Below are 19,910 nucleotides of genomic sequence, written 5' to 3'. Positions count from 1 at the left end.
TAGCTGGCTGGGCCTTCTTTCCCTTGCATGATATAGCGGCTTGAGACGAGACCTTTGCCCTGCGCCCAGCTGCGCTCGTGCGCGCCATGCCTTGTGCTTGACTCGGCATGATGACCTGTCAATTTGACGGCAGCCCTCTGGCTGTGATGGACCAAAAGTATATTAGCCGAAGAGCGGACACTTGCGGTGCGGCTGGTGCGGCTGGTTGGCAGGACAAAGGCATTCATTCGTCGACCAGTGAACACTGTCGTGCTACCCGCCCTAACGCAACGTAAACGAGAAGCGACAGTCAGGTTCGTCTTACGGAGCATTGTTTCCTCGCATTAACCCTTTTGCATTAGTGCTCTGGAAGGCGGCAGTTTCAGTTGACACGCCCATAGCGCTGCGTGTTGGGCAAAAGGCCATCCAGCCGACTGCCGTGTCGGCGCGTGAATCCTCTTGTGTGACCGCGCGGCTAGTAGTGCGCTTCTTCGTCGGTAAAGGGAGGGTAGTATGTATTAACCAGCTTGCTCATTTTTTCTCCGTCGCATAGACTATCATAATACGGAAAATGCTATAGTATTGACCTCTTACAGGTATATTACTTGCTTGGACACTCCTTTTTGTTTTCCATGTTACCTCATGAGCCAAGACACTGAGAGAGACCAAGCCCAGGGTTGGAAGAGAGATAGGGGAAGCGATTCATGAGATCCTTTCCTGTGGCATCTCAACAGTGGTGCTAATTAGCAGCCCTGTTTATTATATGACCATTTATACTATATTTGGCAATCTACTTAGGCATATGTATCTGAGGGCATAGGCATTGCTGTTGATGATATTTCTTTGAGAGGGTGCCAGAGGTGAAAATGAACGTCCATGCAACAATTCACGTAATTTAACGTGATATCGACTTCATAGTCTATCCTTCTACAAATGCAGCTATAGATCTGATTTAATGTAATACCGTCGTCTTTATAGTCTATTTCTTCAACCTAAGCCGGTCTTTGATTACCATGACAAATTTGTCACTACAATCAGTATTTACGCGCCATCTGCTAGGCAAGTTGCAAGTTGTATCTGTCCAAATCGGCGCCGCTTAGGAGCATGTCTTCTCGTTTTAGTTCAAATATTGAATTTTATAAAGCTTTTATTATTGAGAGTTAACAACTCTCTTGTATGTATTACCTAATGTACGTTTTGTGTCAATACCTACTAATTCAAGATATATTGTGCCAATTTGGCCAAGTCCTCCTCGTCCGTCTCTCAACGAATGTTGATGTTCCTAGAAATCCTAGTACTGTTTAATAACAGTAAATATATAAGAATATATGTGTATGCAATATATATAGCCTCGAAAGGACAAAACCTCTGTATCCAAGGAAAAACAAATGCCAAGACAGAGAATAACATATGAAAGCATAATGCGCTTGACGGGTACCTTTGGTACGCGTTAGAGGTCAGGAGATATTGGTGCCGGGTATGTGTAAATGATATTAAAATAAAAATATGCGTTGTTCGTCGTATGTAAAAAAAAAAAAAAAATCGTAGAAAACGTTATATTTAATTTTGTGAAAATATATCCAAATAAAAGGACCGTTTGTATAAATATGCGATATGCTTGATCGATATATATACGATCTTGAACAAGCATTTTGATGAGCAATCGCTTATAAGGCCGAAACAAGGATAACGAGTGTAGCACAAAGGGCAGCCAATGTAGTCGTATATATGGCTGGTCGCACGGCAATGACTCCTGATGAAGCTGGGGGTAGAGTGCCATTGACATAATTCGGGCCGCATAAAGTGTTCACTTGGCGGGCCGCAGCTTGGTAGACACCGGCGACTGGTGAGCTGCGGTCTGCGGAGGCAGAGTAATATATATCCATGGTCTGCTGGGTACACCAACTACACGATGGGTTGGAGCTACCAGGTAAGGCCAGACCGTAGGGCAAAAAGTAGAGGTAAGCGTCTGATGGCGTATTGAGATTCGTGACAGCGTTTGCAAAACAATATTGGCTCGAAGAAGGATCTTGGAGACAGGTTGCTGCATATAGCGTCTTGTAAGCTACCAGACCGTCGTATGCTTGCAGAACTAGAGTCTGGTTCTGCTCAACTTCAGTCTTGCAATTACCGGCCATGGTGAGGTTCGTCGCGGCTTGATCGAGGAATGTTGCACAAGACGACGAGTCGGCTTTGCAAGTTGCATCCAACACCCGCACTATGCTGAGAAGCGACTTTTCGGCTTGGAAGAAACCTGTCGAGGACTACCATATCCGAGTTAGCGAGATTCAAACCTTGTTTGGCGTATTCCGCATCTCCAAGATAGAAGATAAAAAAAAAACTAACCTGGAGCATCATGGAGAGTGGATAGCAACTCTTGAAAGTTGGGTTTGATAGAAGATTCGATATGAACTTGGGACATGCGTCGGTTGAACCAGAACTTTGGAAGGCAGAGGCTGGCGTATTATCGAATGGCTCTGGCAACGGAGATGATGATGCCAATGCACTGTTGGTGGGCTTTGACGGCGTCGTGGTTGTAGTGGTGTGAACTGCCTTTGCATTTCTTCTCCTCATCTCTCCATTCTCGCGTGGCGTAGCATGGTTGCTATCACCACTGTCCACTTCTTCGACATCCCGTAACCCAGGCCGGTTGATATAGCTAGGAAATATATCAAGCAGTTCCTCCGAAGATTGTGGAGATGGGGGCGGGCTTGTATCGACTAATAGCGTGGGAATACGAGTGGAAGCACGCTCTGGCACTGTAGCAGCAGAGCTGAGGGTCGCCAAGAATGCGATGATGAGAAGTGAGAAGCGCATCTGGTACAATCGAGGTGTTGATGGATTGGTTTTGGAACGCCCGGCAGAGACGAATATTAGTGGATTAAACATTGTGATATACTGGTAATAATTTTGAAGATGGGATTCGAAGAAATCGTGGTAATTGTTGTCGTCCTCAATCGAAGTACGCCGGCTAGACCGTTTCTTTTCTCGATAGAGTTTACACGAGGTGAAGCTGGGGCCACAAATCAGGTCAGGCCGAGATTGAGCAATATGTCTTTAGTAGAGGCTCAGTCAGTAGAAGTGGTTATCGTGATGCATGGACCATTGCTCGACTTGGACCAAAGCGCGTGTTAGTCGAATTCGATCTCGGGGCGCCAAGTTGGAGAATCGGTTGCTGTGAGCACCTGGATCCCGAAGATATAGCTGGAGGCGACGACGATGCTTCCTTTGCTTTCCTTGGCGGTCTACCCAGGGGTTCTTAACCTGTTCTCTCTCAACTCCCCGAAACTGCGTCCTCTGCTACTGATGAAGCTCTTCTTGTGTTCCGTCCCTCCTCCACCCCCCGTTTGTTGTACCTCACAATATGAGAGCCAGAAAACAGACCCCTCGCAGGAAGATGGAAGCAATTGGGAAAAGAGCAATGGCGTGAAGAAGAAAGAGAGAAAATGAAGCTCAAGGCGAACGAAAGCACCTGCCTTGGTAGGCAAGCAAGACGACAAGGCAAGGCGAGCTTAGCGAAAGAGCTGGTTGAAATTACAGGGAAGGCACAACGACGTAGATCAAACGAGCGGATGAAAAGAGGAAAGATGTGCAAGGAAAAAGGCCCGGAGCAAGAGTGCAGACTGGCAACAGCTACGGAGCGGCAGCCGGGCCTTAGATAGGCAAAGAGGGAAGGGACGACGCGGGCCTGCAACGGGACCCAAGCTGCCAAGGCAGGCGCGCTGCTCTGGTATGAACAATCGCCCCGCCATCGACGGTGTGCGCAGGGCCTGAAGCGTGCAAGCCCATGCAGCTAGCGCCGTGGGCACGGGCATTATCACCAAAGCTCCGCCAGTAGTGCGCAGGATGGGAGAAAGTACGGGGTATGCAGCACCTGCGATTGGGCTGGGCAAGAGGCTGAGGGGCAGAGAAGAGATGGAAGGGCGAAGAAGCCCGCCCGAGCCTTGGCGTGTCGATTGGAGACGACTTGGCTTCATGCAGCAAGCGCTTCTACAGCACACGACGCTTGCTCGGCTGCTTGTGTCTTGCTCGTGCTGCTTCCCTTGCTCCCGGCCCAGTCGTCAAGACGAAGAAAGCCACAGCAGGCGGGAGAGCTACCAGTGCGCCACCTCCAGTAGGCGAAGGAGCGGCGCCTCCCCCTGGCCTAGTTTGGATAAGAGGCCCGTTAATAGCGCCAGGTGAGTTTAATTGCATCTCACAGTGTAGCGAGGCCGGCGCAAGCCACATGCGCAAGCTATTGGACTGAAGAGATTTTTTTTTTCTCTCACGGGGTGACGCCCATGAGTAATTGATGATGGTCTACAGTTGCAGAGTATAGCACCAAAATACGGACAGTATAGCAGCCAACTTGGATGACTATCTATCTGTGGTGAGCTACAACACAGCACAATACAGCACAGCACAATGCATATCTTCAACAGCCACCACCACCACCACCGTGCATGAACAGCTCAATGCACCTTGGTGGCGCTGCTACAACACAATGCAGCACCTGCAAGGCGACGGTAGGGTCGCACTACCGCGCTGCTTCGACTGCTCTAGAATCAGGTCAACATGCAGCCAATAGCGCCATAAAAGCTTGGCCTGGCGCTGCGGTGCGGTGCCACTCCGGCTAGCAGAAACCGGCTGCTCTCCCGCCTAGCTCGGACATGCAAATCCCTCCACCGCTTTCAACTGCGGACTAATAGTATTATATCTCGATGGGATGTGGTAATATGGCTTACACGAGCACGGTTTGGGAAGGGAAGAAAAAAAAAAAAAAAAGGCAGCCAGTTCCAGTTCCAGTTACGGCACCAAGTGCTGCGCCTCAGCTTCACTGGTCCATCCGCCAATTCGGTGTAAGAAAACTGGCAAGCAAAAACACCGCAAATTAAAAACGACACGTAACATGCCTGGCGCATATGAAGCCTATGCTGCGTCCAAACACGCTGCATTCCGTGCTTGCAATACAATAACATCGATTGATGCACATTGAAAATGCCCGGCAGCATTCCCATTCCCAATCAGTGATTCGCTCTGCTTCTTTTGTGCCTCTGCCGCCTGCACTGCTCTCCACCCTCGGCTCTTCAACGTGCCCGTTGTGCGACAAGCAGCACGCGGCGCCCCTGCTGAAGAACACGGAACGGCACCGCAATACTAAACAAGACGCCGCCAGTCACGCCACACTTGCAGCGTGCATCTCTCGCCCACCGCTTGCCGTCCAGCGATAACCCCCACCCGCTATTACGGCCAACCTGAACCGAGCTGTTGCCACATGCGGGAGAAGGATAGTGGTGTAGAAAGCGAACGCCACCAATTTTCCCGCGATTGGTCGGCAAACAGCCGCAATAAAGCACGGAGCTGTTGTCGAAGAAACAGAATAGGCACTATACTCGCTCGCCTTATCGGTATTCGCTAATAACGCGGGGGGGCAGAGCACAGCCCGATTCAAGAATTACCCCTGTTTCGCCTTGCCAAAAGAGTAAAACAAGGCAAGAGAAAACAAGAATCAGGAGCAAATCGACTCGTAATGCTCCGCGTCACCGGCAACAAAGATCCCTTTTCATTGATGGCTGTATCAGTTTCAGCCTGCCCTGTAAGTAAAATCCCTAGTAGTGGTAGGGCCAAGCTGCATCTCACTTTAGGTGACACCACATTAGTCTTCTCCATATTATCTATCTTTGGCCACTCTTTTTTTTTTTCTCTCCCATTCAGCCCTTTCACCTGAAGATCACTACCGGGCCTAGTACGAAAGTAGTCATGGGCACTTTCAGGTACAGGTGGCTGTAAAAGTCCCAGATCCAACTCTTCAGCTGTAGATGAAACGCAGTCAGCTATACACGGTTGACTTGGCTCTTCTTCACTTTGTCATACCTAACGCGCCACAGTCACTTTTTTGCACTCCTGTATAAGTTCCTTTGGTGGGCATTTGTGGAAGAAACACGTACTTTCAGAACAAGAAAGTCGTAAACTTGTGAATTTTCGCTTGCTCTTCATTTCGAATAAGCACTGCATGATAAAAATAGAGAGTTTTATTAAAATCAAACTATAGATCAATAGAGCAAGTGGCGTGGTTCTGATATCCTACATACCTCTCTTCACCCACGGCGGTTAAACAAAAAAGAAAATAAGACAAAAAAAAAAAAAAGAAAAAGAAAAAGAAACCTCAGATATACCTTTTGCGGTGTACATGTGTCCTTCTATATACTCATTCTAAGCCTAATATCCCATCCTAAGCCCCCCAAAACCTTTGGCAGTTCAGGGTACGCACTTGTATCATCCACCTCTGCATCTTCTAGCTGTGTATTAGTGTCCAAGGCTTCCTCACTACGCTGTAGTAGATACACAGAAGAAATATATTAGATGAGCAGCACATCCATCCAATCAGCGCTCTGCTACTATTTACGAGCTCGTTGCCAAACTCTGCAGCTTCACCAGCTCGGCGTAGCGTCCATTCTTCCTCATCAGCTCTTGATGGGTTCCAGACTCGGCAACACGGCCCTGATCAATCACATAAATGACGTCCGCCTTCTGGATCGTGCTAAGGCGGTGGGCAACAGCAATTGTAGTACGCCCAGCGGCAGCCCTATCTAGCGCATCCTGGACGACAACCTCGGATTCCGAATCGAGGGCGGACGTGGCTTCGTCAAGGAGCAGGATCTTGGGGTTGCGTATCAGGGCGCGAGCAATGGCAATGCGTTGCTTCTGCCCACCGGAGAGTAAGCCGCCCTTGCTGCCAACAAGCGTGTTGAATCCATCAGGGAGCGAAATAATAGTATCGTAAATGTTGGCCTCGCGGCAGACCTGCTCAAGCTGCTCATCTGAGATGTCTTCCTTTAGTGTGCCGAGAAGAATATTTTCTTTAATTGTTCCCGAGTACAGAGTCGGCTCCTGGTTCACAAGCGAAATAAATGATCTGTAGTCGGTAACATTTAGGGTACTGATATCATTGCCGTCAACATAGACACCGCCAGCCAAAGGGTCATAGAACCGCTCCAGCAATGAGATAGTCGTGCTCTTGCCGCACCCAGAGGCACCAACCAAGGCAACGTACTGGCCAGGCTTGATCGTCAGGCTGAGACCTCGAAGAACAGCTTGTTCTGGCCGTGTAGGATAACGGAAGTGAATGTCACGAAATTCAACTGTGCCCTCGACTTCGCCCTCTCTGAGACGTGCGCCCTCTTGCGACCAGGAATCAATTGTTGGTACCCGGTCAAAGAGTTTCTTCAGTGCCGAGGCTGACGTATGGGCCTTGCCCATGTCGGGCGCAAGCGAGAAGAAGCTTCCTGCCGACTGGGCACTGTAGATAATGCCCATGAAGCAAACAAAAAAGGTAAATAAATCGTACTCATGAGTAGCAAGCAGGGTACCGCCGTACCAAAATCCAAGTCCGAAGCAGAGGAAGACGGCGCCTTGAGCAGCGCCATAGACAGCACTCGAGGAAAGTATAGATCTCAAACCCTTGCGTCGCTGGGTGGCGATATCATCACGATATTTGCGCATGATGTCCTGCTCGCGAGTAAGGGAAGCAACAGTGCGGATGGACGAGATGGCTTCGGAAGCGTAGGCGGCGGAGTTTGCATAGGCGGTTTGTGCTCTGGCCTGGAAACGGAACAGCAAGTAAAACCGAAAGAAGCCACAAGCTAACATGACGGGGATTGTTGCCGTGCACACAAGGGACAGTTTCCATCCAATAGCCAGTCCCATGATCATTGAAGATAGAAGAGTCGATAATGTCAGAAGGATTGTTCCCAGAGTAGCACCACTGAGACCACCAACGTTATTGGCCTCGGTTGAGAGCGTTGCTGTCAAGATGCCTGCTGAGTTCTCCTTCTTATCGTAAAAGGAAATATCCTGTCGAAGGAAAGTTCTAAAGATTTCGAATCTGATACGGTGAATAAGGTGCTCTGAACATGAAGCGAGTAATACTCCTTGGCCGGAATAGCAAATCAGCATACCGACAGCTAACACGATGAACATGATGGCCCAGAAGTATGCGTCATGTCTTATCTGGCTGATATTCGCATTCGGGTAGAGGGCATTTGTCAGAACGACAATTTCCTTGGATAAGAAGACTAAAATTGACGGTTTTAACAGTTAGCGAACATCCCAATGTAGTTACGAAGCCGAAAAGGGAATTGGGAAAGGGGGGGCGAAGCTCACCAGCAGAGATAGGACTGGCACCACCACAGAGTATGGAAAAGACGAGACCAGATATCATGCGCTTCCACTCATTACGGTTAAATTTGGCAATGAACTTGATTAGAGCCCAGGTGCTGTACCTTGCCTCTTTCTCAGTGGTATGTCCGCGTAGAACGATGCTTGACCGAGACTTTATGGTTGAACTTCGTTCAAGTCTGTTCCCTTCCAGTTCATCAGCATTTACGACTCTTGATCGCCTCTTGATTAGCATCTCTTGATGTTCATCGATAAGATCCAGCTCCTCGGGGGAGAGATCTTGGACTGCCGCGAAGCCTTGGGCAGATACCAAATTGTGGTAAGCACCCTTCTTCTCCACTAGCTGGTCGTGACTGCCTTGCTCTATAATTCGGCCCTCTGACATAACGACGATGTTATCGGCTTCCTTGATGGTTGATAGTCTATGAGCAATGGCGATGGTAGTCCGGCCAGCGGAAGCAGCCTCTAGAGCGGCCTGCACTATGCCTTCAGACTTTGTATCCAAAGCTGATGTTGCCTCGTCGAGAAGTAAAACTATACATAGCATATTAGCGACTGATATCTATACGAATGCAATAAAGAAAGGCTCATGCTATACTGACTTTTTGGGTCGCTGACGATAGCTCGCGCGATAGCAATACGCTGCTTCTGTCCACCAGAGAGAAGGAACCCACGGTCACCAACATTGGTTTCGTAGCCCTCTGGAAGGGTGTTGACAAAGTCATGGGCGTTGGATTTCTTTGCGGCCGCAATGACCAGCTCACGCTGCTTTTCCTCGCTTTCATTTTCGTGCTCGGTTCCAACCAGGCCGTAGCGGATGTTTTCAAAAATAGTCGTTCCAAACAGTGTAGGCTCCTGGTTTACCAGAGAAACCTGACGGCGAAGCCAGCGAAGGTTCAGCGTGGTAATGTCGTGCCCATCGAGATAGATTGTGCCTCCCACAGGGTTATAGAATCGCTCTATAAGGCCTATGATGGTGCTCTTGCCAGATCCGGATGCTCCCACCAAGGCAGTTGTCTTTCCTGCCGGGATATCAAGAGTAACATCGTCCATGACGACAACGCCAGGGCGCGAAGGATAAATATGCTTGATATTCTCTAGCCTGATGTTGCCTTGAACAGCTTCGATGATATCGCCCTCTTGGCTTGCCGAGTTGATTGGCGAAACACGATCAATGGTGTCGAAAAGCTTTGATGCGGAGCTAACAGCACAAGCAAAAGCTTGGGAGTTGGGCGCGATGGCATTCATGTTAAAAGCTCCCATCATCACTGTCATCATCACGACCAGAAGGTGGTTGAGAGATATCTCGCCTCTTAGGAGAAACGTGCTGCCTTGCCAGAAAGCCAGAGCATAGCTCATATAGAGGAGGAACATGATACCACCTATCATGACGCCAACGGCGGCTTTGATCCTGAATCCATAATACTCAGCCTTTTCCAAGTGTTTATCATACTGCTTGGACAACCGGTCCTGCAAGCCAAAGGCGACAGCAGTCCTGGCGGAGCTGAGGACCTCATCGGCCAGGGTGCCACCCTGGGCAAACGCTGTGGTGGACTCTGTGCTATTCTTAATCATGTAGCCGGAAAATAAGGACCCATTAATGAGAATAGCGAAGATGACGCTCGAAAGAATCAGCGTCAGCTTCCAGGAAGTGGCAAACGCAATGACAAACGCAGTCACAAAAGTCGAGATGGCGCCAATCGTGACTGACATTTTTTCTGAGATTCCGTCTTGGATAGTATTGGTATCGGATGTGATGCGAGTGATGATTTCTCCAGTGCCAAGCTTGTCGAAGAAGCCAATGTTTTGCCGTAGGCAGCTCTCGAGGTAATGCTCTCGGATCCTGGTGGAGATCTTCTCACCCACGTAGATGAATCCCACCGTGGCGATGTAGGTGACGACGAATTGGCCGACAGCGAGATATACAAAGTAGAGAACATACTTGGAAAGGCCATGGTTGAGCTCACTCTTGCCGATCAGGCCTACTGAATACTCGGAGAATGTCTTTTGGAGGCCACTGAAGAGTAGTGTCATCAGAGGTAGAGCAGCACCGTTGGCAATGGAGCAAATGGCGCCGATTATCATGATGAAGATGTCGAGCCCACTGCTATATCGGTACAGCGCTGCAATGCCCTGCTTGAGATTGGGCGTCAGAGCCTGTCGCTTGAGAATCTCGGCCTCATTGTCGGGCAAGTGTCGAAAGGGTTCTTCGGGATCTTGTTGAGACTCTTCCGCGTCGGCTTTCTTTTTCTCCTTCTTGGATTTCTTAGACTTCTTCTTCTCCTTTCCCCCGGGTTCTAGGTTCGAGATGACGTCTAGCTCTATGCCATCTTCAAGGTCTGTCTTCTTGACCTCAACAGATTCGTCCTTTGGAGGGCAATCCTCGGCGATAATCAACTCACTTCCAAGAGAAGAGCTTTCAGGGCTCGAGGAGCTCTCTGAGGTTAGCCGTCGGGCAATTGTTTCCGGCTTCTCGTCGGACATTGTGGAAGTTGACAATCAGCTCGCCGAAAGACGACGGCCTCTTTGTATCAAAGCGGCGCTCAGTCGTTTAGGTATTATTGCTATTGACCAAAATCCCATGTGCAAGTGAATAGCATGTCTTCCTTGCCAAATGTTTCTGCAACGCGACGCTGGCAGCGTCCACCAAAGCTTAGTTCAGCCTAGGTCATTGAAGGGACGGCAAGGGGTAAGGCGATAGACTCGTACACGCACGGGCTCGTTCTTTGTCGTCGCGGGAGGAGGCCTAGCAGCAGCAGCAATACTTGGTGTAAGAAATGCCTTTCAGAAGGAACTGCCGCTTATACACGTCCCTCGGGAGATGATGACACGCGTAGCTCCCTAGCAGAGGCTGGTGATCTCAGGGGACGTGCCATGGGCGCAACTGGCTTTTGTCTGCTTCGGCGCCACCAGCCCTGGCGAAAGGGAATACTCTACAGCATGTCTGGGGGTTGGGCCACCGAACAGCTCTCTGGACAGGGATAGTTGTCGGCATTCTGCAAGTAGCTCGAGCTGTGACACCTCCCAACGACGCAGTGAGCCGCCTCCATTCCACTAGCATCTGCGCACTGTACATGATCCGCTGGAGGCTGGTCTCGGGCTGGGCACGCAATCCTCTTGTGGCTTGCTCTGTTCTTGTGTTTCCTTCAACCGTTACTCACGTAATTTATCTTCATTTGTTGACCGGTTAAGAACTCCCATCTGTTACTGCATGTTGGCGTGGACTCAAAATAATTAGGGCTCGATGCCATATGAAGTCGTGGCCGTGGCGGCCGCACACTGTATACCATGTATGTAGGTAGGAAGCACAACTAAGACATTGGCTGCCATATCACAACCCACTGTGGCGCGCCACTCATGATGCTGGTTCTGAGACATGCGGAGCGGTTTGGTACGTAGTATTTCCGAAGTATACCAGATAGACTATAGACTGTCCAAGAGAAATGCCACGACTGTCCGCAATCAAACTTCGATCCCATCTCTACCTCACACCTAGTAAACTGCCTACTCGTACTTGGGATCTTCGTCCTGTTCAAGATCGCCATGGGGTCGGTACCGGGTCCGGCCGGTAAAATCGTATTAGCACAGCGTCGTGGTTCTTACTGGCTTGTCTTATTGCTTCGTACTCCGTAACCAAGACATGCCATCACAACATGACTCGTCCAGCCAGCCACCTGCAATTCTACCCTTTTCTTGCCTCTCCGTCTTTTCCCGCCTGGCTTCTTGTCCCCAAGCCAGGCATGCCTCGACTTCACCAACAAAAGGCATCCTATAACAGCAGATACCATTCCCTTCTTCGTCATTGACACAGCATTGTTGTGCCCAGCTTCCAAAGCTCCGTTGCAAGGGGCCACTGCATTGGTCCACCCGGCGTTGATCCCAAGTCCCTCGTAATATGCACAACCGCCACGTATTGCCTCTTTGAGAAGCCCAAGGGACAGTCAGCCGAGGCCTTAGCGCACCTTTGCTGCCGGCTCCCTACATATCCACTGCGCTCAAATCATCCCGATCCCAGATCGTCTGTGCATAGATTGGACAGCCAGCCACAGTAGGTTAGGCTGTAGGGCCGCGTCCTTGAACTATATGTAAGATGCTCGTCTGCCCATTAGGAATCTCTGTTCTCTGTCATTCATAGACTCTGGGAAATCCCACAGCCAGAATATGTGTCTTGAGGTAGCTATTTCATCCTGTTCCTTTATATTTTTGGATCTGGATTAAGCTTGTCTTAGCGCGTAATACTACGACTAATACTACACCTCCATGGCTGACACATCCACATCGGCTCTGTATTACTTGTACGCTTCAGGACAGTGCTGTACGTCACATGCTGTCTACCCGTATCAACTCGTGGCCCGGAAGAGGGGTTGGGTTGGTACATTTTACAACTGCTCCAAAGGAAGTAAACCATCATAAAAGACTGTTTGTCCATTATCCGCTAAGAATCGCCTTTGAGGCAGAAGATATGTATGTATATCGTGCTCAAAGCGGACCGTCCAAAATGCGGGACTGGGTGGAGGAGTACCTATAAAAGAAACACACAAAAGTGATGCCACGTTTGGCCCCCTATAGCATTGCGGACAGTAGCCTGCCTCTCTGCTCCGTACAGATTAGGCAATCGTCGATAGCGCCACCTCTAGCGGACAGCCCATCCGTCATCCTGACTCGTCGCTAGCTGGAGCAAACATGCTTAAATCTCCTTCTGGCCTCTAGAGCTGGTCTATTGGAGAACATCCACGCATACGTACACCCCAAGTCGCTCAGGACATCGTGTCCTTTCCTAAGGCACCAACGCTTTCCATACGCTCAAACTCAACCATCTACTTCCATCTCTAGCCTTCACTTCAACATCACGTCTCTCAGCACATTGCGCCATGTCGTAGCCCACAAGCCCGCTGCAGCTTTGCATATCCAAGAATCAATAACCTCAGTTCAAACAAACGCTCTTCAAGTCTAGCCGCAAAGAAAATCCAGCCATGTTCTTCGAACCTCTGGCCCTCGTCGTCTTCCTCCTTTCCGCCTTCCCCCTCCAATCTCTTGCTGCTCGACCCAACAAAAACGCAATCCTCCTCTCGGAAGTACGAACTCTTACCCTGCGTGGCAACGGCGCAAAAACTACATCTCGCCGCGTCGCACCCATCCCGCAACTTAAATGCATCTCCTCAAAGGCAGTCTGCGACCTCTATTCAATTGACGTCTTGCGTTGCACCAATCAAGGCTCCTCATATGGCACCGAGGACATAGAATGGAGCTGCACCGCTTCGCTGCCAGAAGAGTTCAAGCTGGGCAGCACCGACGTCATCTGTGAAGGTTACTCTTCACCCGATGATCCATATGTTCTCAAAGGCAGTTGTGGAGTCGAGTACAGGCTCATATTGACTGACAAGGGCGAGAAGCGGTATCCCAACGTGGCGAATCCGAATGGCCGCTGGTTTAGTGACGGTGAAGGTGGTACTGATTTGGGCGCATGGGCATTTGCCGTCATCTTCTTTGCCATTCTTGGATGGATAGTGTACTCTGCATGGCGTAACGGGACCGACCCAAGACAGCGCCCTCCTCGACGGGGAGGATATGGTGGAGGAGGCGGCGGCGGCGGCGGCGGCTGGGGCCCTGGCTGGGGCCCAGGAAATGATCCGCCACCACCTTATCCCGGAACAAAGCCCGATCAATCTCAGCAAGGATGGACGCCTGGATTTTGGAGTGGGCTTGCTGGAGGAGCAGCGGCTGGTTACTTGGCTGGAAACCGAAACAATCGGCGAGAAGACAGGTACGCTTCACGGCGATGGGGTGCTGGGCCGTCGAGCTCACAATCTTTCTCTTCCGGCTCTGGTTCAAGTTCTAGCTCCTCTCGCCATGAGAGCACAGGCTTCGGCTCAACGAGTCGCAGATAGTCGCCTATTTGTTTTTTGTTTTTCTGTACTATGTAGGTATATACGTGTGCTATAAAGTATGAAGCACTAGAACATAGCAAGCACAAATAAGCAAAACATATCAAGCAATGGGGTCAGAACTGCGCCGAACTTGCGGCTACTCTCTTATCCAACCCAGCTCAATCCTCGTAGAGCCTTTGGGCAGCGACCTATTATCTGCCCATCATCCTCCTTCACATTATGTACAAGATTGGAAGCCCCCCTTCATATCCTTTTTGCCGGTAAACATACACTGGTGCTACATTGTCCAACATGCCGACCCCTATACCTTTTCTTCGAAAGATTTGGAAAACAAAATTGACACATAGTTGGTAGGTGTCATAACATCCGCTGCGGATCCGACCGCTAGCAACTCCCCATCCCCCTTTGCGCCTATAACACATTTGGATAGATCTCGTGACGTTGTCGATATAAATTTCTAGTCGTTCCTCCGTGGAATCATATGCGAAAAAAAATGGAAAAAGGTTAAAAAAAAATGCAAAGCAAACAGACAAAACACAAGTTCTCGAAAGATTCAAGACAAAACGTTAAAAATTCATTTTTAAAAAATTTTCTTTTTAAAAGTGAACCTGCATAACATCCATCTTGTCGAATGCTCTCGAACAACTAGGACACTTTCGCATACGGTTGCTTATACGATCATCCACACACTTGTTACAGAAGAGATGACCGCAGGTTTTGAGTGCAGTGTTCTTGAAGTTGGTGCGGCATACCGTACACAAAGCCATGGTCTATTTTCCACAAATGTTAGCATCAAATGGACGCAAAAGAAATGCAACGAAATGATAGGGGATAAACGTACTCGAAGCATGTCTTCTTCTTCTGATGAGTTACTTAGCGCCTTGTTCTTCCAGTTGTCTCGATCCTTCTGTATATGCTCGAGGCGGACCTTGATCTTCTCAACTTCGACCTCTTGCGTTGCGTTTCGCTCTCTGATGACAGCCGTTGATGCATCCTTCGCCTTTACCAGATTGCTCAGTTCGCCGACTTGCTTCGCAGCAGACTCCGCTCGCCTGGCAGCCTCGAGGCTATTGGATTCCATCTTCTTGTTTTCCGAAACAAGGGCTGCGTTGGCCTGCTTCAGATCCGCCACCTGCTTCTCCAGATTCGATAGCAAAGTCCGATTCTGAGATTCAAAGTCCTTCAGCTGAGCAATGATCTCAGCCGTCTTTCCGCTCTGGTGCCTCAGAGATCTGATCTCACTGTTTCGGTTGTCGGCGTCCTTTCGAGCGGAGAAGTATTTCTGATCGGCTTTGCTCTTTTCAGCAATTAGAATAGCCACCTTCTCTTCCAGAGCAGCGTAGTCGAGCACTTTCTTTTGAGCGAGATCCTTCATCTTCTTGTACGCCTTCTCCATTGCGGGCAGCTCCAAGTTAATGGAATTGAAATCCTGCTTCAGCTTCTTATACTTTTGCCGGAGTTCCACTTCCGTAATATCCTCGGCGTCGCCAGCATCGCCCATCGTTTCGTCTTCTGCTGGCTGTAAGCGAGCAAGTTCCAATTCTAGCGCCGATATCCTGTCTTCCTTTGCTGACACTAGTTCCTTGATGTGCTCCATTGCAATCTTCTCTTGCTCCGCATTTGCCCTTCGTTGCACATTTTCGGCAAGAATTTCATCGCGGGCAGATCGCACGCGGGTTAAATCCTGATCTCGCGCTGCAATATCAGCTTCGTAATCCTGTGCCACCTGGTTCATATCTGCCTCAAGCTGGGTTCGGAATGCCGTTCGCTCTGCCTGAAGCTTTTCGGCCTCCTCGCGAAGTTGCTTGTTGGTAGCTTCCAGGGTGTTTATTCGTTTGATAAGATCCTCGTTTTGGCTCTTGAACTGTTTGAAAACATCAGTTCTGATGTAGTCTTCGTCGGTAAAGGTGTCTCGTCGAGATTTCAAGCTCGTGTTTTCCTCCTGTGCAGTTTTGAGGTCCGCGAGAAGGGTTTCCAGCTGCTCTTTTTGCTTCGCGGCAGCGGCTGTAGCCTCTTCATACTTGACTAGTAATTCGTTGACAGTGCCATTTGCTTCATTAGGTTCCGGTGCTCCCTCAGTAGGTGTCGTAACAGGCCGCGTGGCATTAGCAAATGCTTGTTGTTCCAACCTTTGGACTTGGGCACTTTTAGCGCGATCCAATTTCTTTTCGGCCTTGAAGTATCGTAACGTTGCCGCATTAAGTTGCTCTGAAAGTTGATCCTTCTCTCCGCTTAGTCGGTCAAGTTTGAGGAAATACTCTTTCTGTGCGGCCAGAAGACTAGCGACTCTGCTCTCAAGCTCGGCTGTCTTGGGGGAAAGATGTTGTCGCTGGGCAGCGACTTGACTGAGCAGCGTTTCGGCTTTCGCTCTGATCGATTTTCCCTTTTCTTGTAAGTGTACTTGGAAATCATGTAAATCCTTAAAGTTTACGCTTGTGAGATAAGGGCCTTCTATTATGTAAAGGGTTAGAAAAAAATTGGATTTCAGTCTCGCCAATTAAGTATGAAGTAGAGACATACCGGTTTTTTCTGTGGGGGTTATTTTTGACGCGGCTATTAATTCGAGCTCCTCTATAAGCTATGCACGAATATTAGTCAGACAGCGACAAATAATACGGTGGAAATGCACATACCTGTCGCCACCATGCATCGACTATTCGCAAATGATCGTCGTGATGCACGGATCTTTTATGTAATTCTTCCAAGCGCGATTCGGCCGTCAGAGCCTTGCGGCTGTATTCTTGCATTTGGCGGTAGATCGCTCCCTTCGTATACACCTGATTATGCCCAGTCAGCGCCACGTTGTTCTCAAGGAGTTGGTCGTTGCGTGGAATGAATGACGCGTTGAATAGAATCACGATATATGCACCGCGCGGCAAGAGGATTGATATGCAGAGCGTATTACTGATTTTGAATTGTTTTTCTCTTGGATTTTTAGGAAGCAAAGAAGCCGCTAATCGCTCTCGCTAAGCAATGAGCAACATCACTGGCTTGGTGAGCACTATCATCCAGCAACGACGCCCCCAATAAGGGCTGTAGCTGACAGGGCGAGCGGAATTGATGGCGGGACAGCAACATGCCCAAGAGAACGAGGAGATGCAATCCCCATACCGGGGTGTCTCGTGGGCGGATGGGACGGGGAGTGGGATCATGCGACACTCACTTCAATCCAGGTTTCTTCCTTCATATCCGTGTTGTCGTCCTTGGCCTTGGAGCCATTGATGGCGACCCTCTTGCTGGGAGGAGCCAGGTCCTCAGCGCCGCTGATAGCGGGTCTCTTCCTGTCGTCCATCTTCACGAGCGTGGATGGACGAGGCGAGGCAGAGGGTGTCGTTGCCACAGGCATGAGAAGGCGCGTCAGGGAGGGCCGGCAGGGAGGGTGGAGGGCGAGCAGAGGGGAACAGGAAGAAGCAAAGAATACTCTCAGGCTGATGTCGTCCTTGGACTGCTCGCGCAAGCGTTCATGTGGCAGGGCGCGACGGTCAGCAAGGAGGAGATGCAGAGGCAGAGTCCGACAAGGAGTTGAAATTTCGAAGTTGCCTCGCAAAGCAAAGAGGCACGTCTGCGCGCCAAACCAAGCCTAGTGCAGCTCTAGCCTGATCGAGTTTTCTGCTTATCGGATGCATGTTTCGGCTAAAGCCCGGAAACGCTTGTCATGCACCCCACTTCTGCAACCAACTTTTCTGGCTTATCCGAAGAACCGTTTGGCGCATTGTAAAAAAAAAAAAAATTGGCCGATTAAGATTGACTAACTTTCCTATCTTTCAAGCGCGGCGCAGCATCTTTTGTTTTTACCATCTACATGTCAAATGGAGTAAACCCAACCAGCGGCCGCGCTTTACTTTGCATGCCACACCACTAAGCCGAAATGAGTTCCATGTTCAAGAAGAAGGGCGGCCTTGCCTTCAAACCAAGAATCCCATCTGCACGACCACGCCCCGCGATCCCCGCCGCAGATGTTGAAACCGAGAAAGAGGTCATCGAACCGGAATCTGTATCTATCGCAGTAGTTGAAAGCCCAAGCCTCGACGCCCGAGAGAGTTCAAATAACGCCATCAGCACAAGCGAATCGGAAAACATCACCTCGCCAGAATCTTCTGATGCTGCGAGAGCCAGCTCCATTATCACATCTGAGCCGTCGACTCAGGATGTCTCTAGCCTTAAGCCTCAAGAGGACGTCCAGCTGCCCGAAGCACAACAACCAAGCGTTCCGCAAGGGTCAAATATCTCTTCCAGCACAACAGTAGAAGCTGCGACAACAGATGCGCAGCACTTAGAGCCGCCGAAGGCAAATAAACCAAGAGAGCCGCCGCCCATTGTTGAAGATCACAACATTGCGCCGGAACTAAGAGATCCACCACGTCCAACACAAGATATCCAGGACACTACGCCCGAAACATCGGCAGGTACAGATGCATCACAAACTTCACCACTTGTCGCTCAGGAAGTCACACCAGCATCTTCCACGGCGCCGAAACCAAGAACTAGAAGGAAAGCACCCGCCTCAGCAGCGGAGGGTGCTGATGGGGACGTGGACGCCGAGGCACGGCCAAAAAAGCGTCAGCGCAAGGCATCAGAAAACGAGAGTGGCACCGCCGCTGCCAAGCCTAGGCAGCGCAAGGCGTCTACTCAGGATGGGACAACAACACCCCGAACTAGAGCGAGGAGAGCTCGCTCAGTAACACCAGAGGACGCGGAAACACAGGTGGTGGATCTGCAGAACCTAAAAATGACAGACTTGACAAAAGATTTACATATTGGCAAAAAGTTCAGCCGCCACGACGAACTACGAGAGCGAGAACGACAAGCGAGAGTAAGATCTAAAGTCAAGAAGATGATGGGCGACACCAGCCGTGATGGGTCAGAAGCCCCAGAAGTACCAGGAGACCCGGCAATCAAGAGCAAAAGCGCTACACCAACCGCCGCGTCTTCACCAGCACCTGCCTCTGGTCCCCAGTTCCGAATCGTCGATGGACAGATCATTATCGATCAAAGTTCATTGGTCATGGATCGACATGCTCGTGCCGCAGCAGCACGAGGTGACATGGAGACGGTGGAAGAAAACGATTTCACTAGGCTCATCACCAGTAGTTCGTTTATGAACACTTCAAAATTAAAGGGGCCAAACATTTGGACCGAAGAAGAAACAGAGCTCTTCTACCGAGGCCTTCGCATGTTTGGAACAGAATTCGAGATGATCTCCCGGATGTTCCCCAACAAGCAGCGCCGACACGTAAAGTTAAAATACAACCGCGAAGAGCGCCACTGCCCCCATCTCCTCAACGCCGCGCTCATAGGCGAAAAGACGGTCCGGATCGACATTGACGAGTACAAGGCCTTTACGGGCATTGAGTTCGAATCCGTCGAGTCCATCGAGGCTGAGCAGCGCAAGATCCAAGATGACTTCGAGGCCGAGCAGAAGCGCGTCGCCGACGAACAGGCCGAAATCATGCGCAAGAAGCGCGAGGAGCTGTTCGCGGACGAAGACGCCTCGGGGAAGAAGAAGAAGAAGGGCAAGAAGGGGAAGCAGGCTATACAGTATGGGCTAAACGGCGAACCAATCATTTCTGCGGAAGCTTGAATCTGAAATTCATTGCGCGTTTTCCCCCCATTGGCATTTTTCTCTCTTTTCATTTTGCTTTTGCTTTCTCAAATCTGCTTTTCGGCATAGTATCGGCGTTTTAATTTTTAGAGCAACAAGGACATTTAGCTCAGGCAAAGGAAGGATATTTAAGGATTTTGGAAGGACAATAATACCCCTCAGATGTTTTATGAAGTGGGGTTTTCTTTGCGATTTGAGAACTACATGTACTTAGTTATGGACAGAACAAAGATGATTCATTCGTTCATTTATTCAGTATAAAAAAACAATACTCAAGAACTTAC

General features: G+C 49.7%; 5 protein-coding genes across 5 annotated transcripts; 2 read left to right on the top strand and 3 right to left on the bottom strand.

The window, feature by feature from the left end:
- Positions 1-1,090: 1,090 nt before the first annotated feature.
- TrAFT101_001736 (uncharacterized protein) lies at positions 1,091-3,644 on the bottom strand. Its single transcript, XM_024899620.2, has 2 exons — positions 2,326-3,644; positions 1,091-2,243 (listed from the first exon to the last, which is right to left on the bottom strand). The coding sequence occupies exons 1-2, from the start codon at positions 2,866-2,868 to the stop codon at positions 1,647-1,649; spliced, it is 1,140 nt and encodes a 379-aa protein (XP_024762860.2). The 5' UTR covers positions 2,869-3,644; the 3' UTR covers positions 1,091-1,646.
- A 2,716-nt stretch (positions 3,645-6,360) lies between these two features.
- Positions 6,361-10,620, bottom strand: TrAFT101_001735 (uncharacterized protein; the record flags this gene model as incomplete). The annotated part of the gene is made up of 3 exons (XM_024902393.2): positions 6,361-8,033; positions 8,122-8,670; positions 8,739-10,620. The coding sequence occupies 3 exons, from the start codon at positions 10,618-10,620 to the stop codon at positions 6,361-6,363; spliced, it is 4,104 nt and encodes a 1,367-aa protein (XP_024762858.2).
- Positions 10,621-12,292: 1,672 nt separating this feature from the next.
- On the top strand, positions 12,293-14,190 carry TrAFT101_001734 (uncharacterized protein). Its single transcript, XM_024909600.2, has 2 exons — positions 12,293-12,309; positions 12,366-14,190. Exon 2 carries the CDS (start codon positions 13,110-13,112, stop codon positions 14,022-14,024), a length of 915 nt encoding a protein of 304 aa, XP_024762856.2. The 5' UTR covers positions 12,293-12,309; positions 12,366-13,109; the 3' UTR covers positions 14,025-14,190.
- Positions 12,491-17,558, bottom strand: BRE1 (E3 ubiquitin-protein ligase bre1). The gene is made up of 5 exons (XM_066126401.1): positions 17,188-17,558; positions 16,658-16,801; positions 16,545-16,602; positions 14,866-16,475; positions 12,491-14,794 (listed from the first exon to the last, which is right to left on the bottom strand). The coding sequence occupies exons 1-5, from the start codon at positions 17,368-17,370 to the stop codon at positions 14,621-14,623; spliced, it is 2,169 nt and encodes a 722-aa protein (XP_065982502.1). The 5' UTR covers positions 17,371-17,558; the 3' UTR covers positions 12,491-14,620.
- A 221-nt stretch (positions 17,559-17,779) lies between these two features.
- TrAFT101_001732 (uncharacterized protein) lies at positions 17,780-19,903 on the top strand. Its single transcript, XM_024907782.2, has one exon. The coding sequence runs from the start codon at positions 17,893-17,895 to the stop codon at positions 19,603-19,605; it is 1,713 nt and encodes a 570-aa protein (XP_024762854.2). The 5' UTR covers positions 17,780-17,892; the 3' UTR covers positions 19,606-19,903.
- The last annotated feature ends 7 nt before the right edge of the window (positions 19,904-19,910 follow it).

This window comes from Trichoderma asperellum, chromosome 1, assembly GCF_020647865.1.
Source record: "Trichoderma asperellum chromosome 1, complete sequence".
Classification (NCBI taxonomy): Eukaryota; Fungi; Ascomycota; class Sordariomycetes; order Hypocreales; family Hypocreaceae; genus Trichoderma; species Trichoderma asperellum.
Note: the sequence above shows the minus strand (reverse complement) of the source record. Positions and strands in the feature narration are given on the sequence as shown.

Coding starts and splice junctions, on each gene's coding strand:
- TrAFT101_001734 (XM_024909600.2), top strand. CDS start 13,110: ATGTTCTTCGAACCTCTGGCCCTCGTCGTCTTCCTCCTTTCCGCCTTC.
- TrAFT101_001736 (XM_024899620.2), bottom strand. CDS start 2,868: ATGTTTAATCCACTAATATTCGTCTCTGCCGGGCGTTCCAAAACCAAT. Junction 2,244..2,325: donor CACTCTCCATGATGCTCCAG/GTTAGTTTTTTT, acceptor CGGATATGGTAG/TCCTCGACAGGTTTCTTCCA.
- TrAFT101_001732 (XM_024907782.2), top strand. CDS start 17,893: ATGAGTTCCATGTTCAAGAAGAAGGGCGGCCTTGCCTTCAAACCAAGA.
- BRE1 (XM_066126401.1), bottom strand. CDS start 17,370: ATGCCTGTGGCAACGACACCCTCTGCCTCGCCTCGTCCATCCACGCTC. Junction 16,603..16,657: donor TCGATGCATGGTGGCGACAG/GTATGTGCATTT, acceptor ATTCGTGCATAG/CTTATAGAGGAGCTCGAATT. Junction 16,476..16,544: donor AACCCCCACAGAAAAAACCG/GTATGTCTCTAC, acceptor TTTACATAATAG/AAGGCCCTTATCTCACAAGC.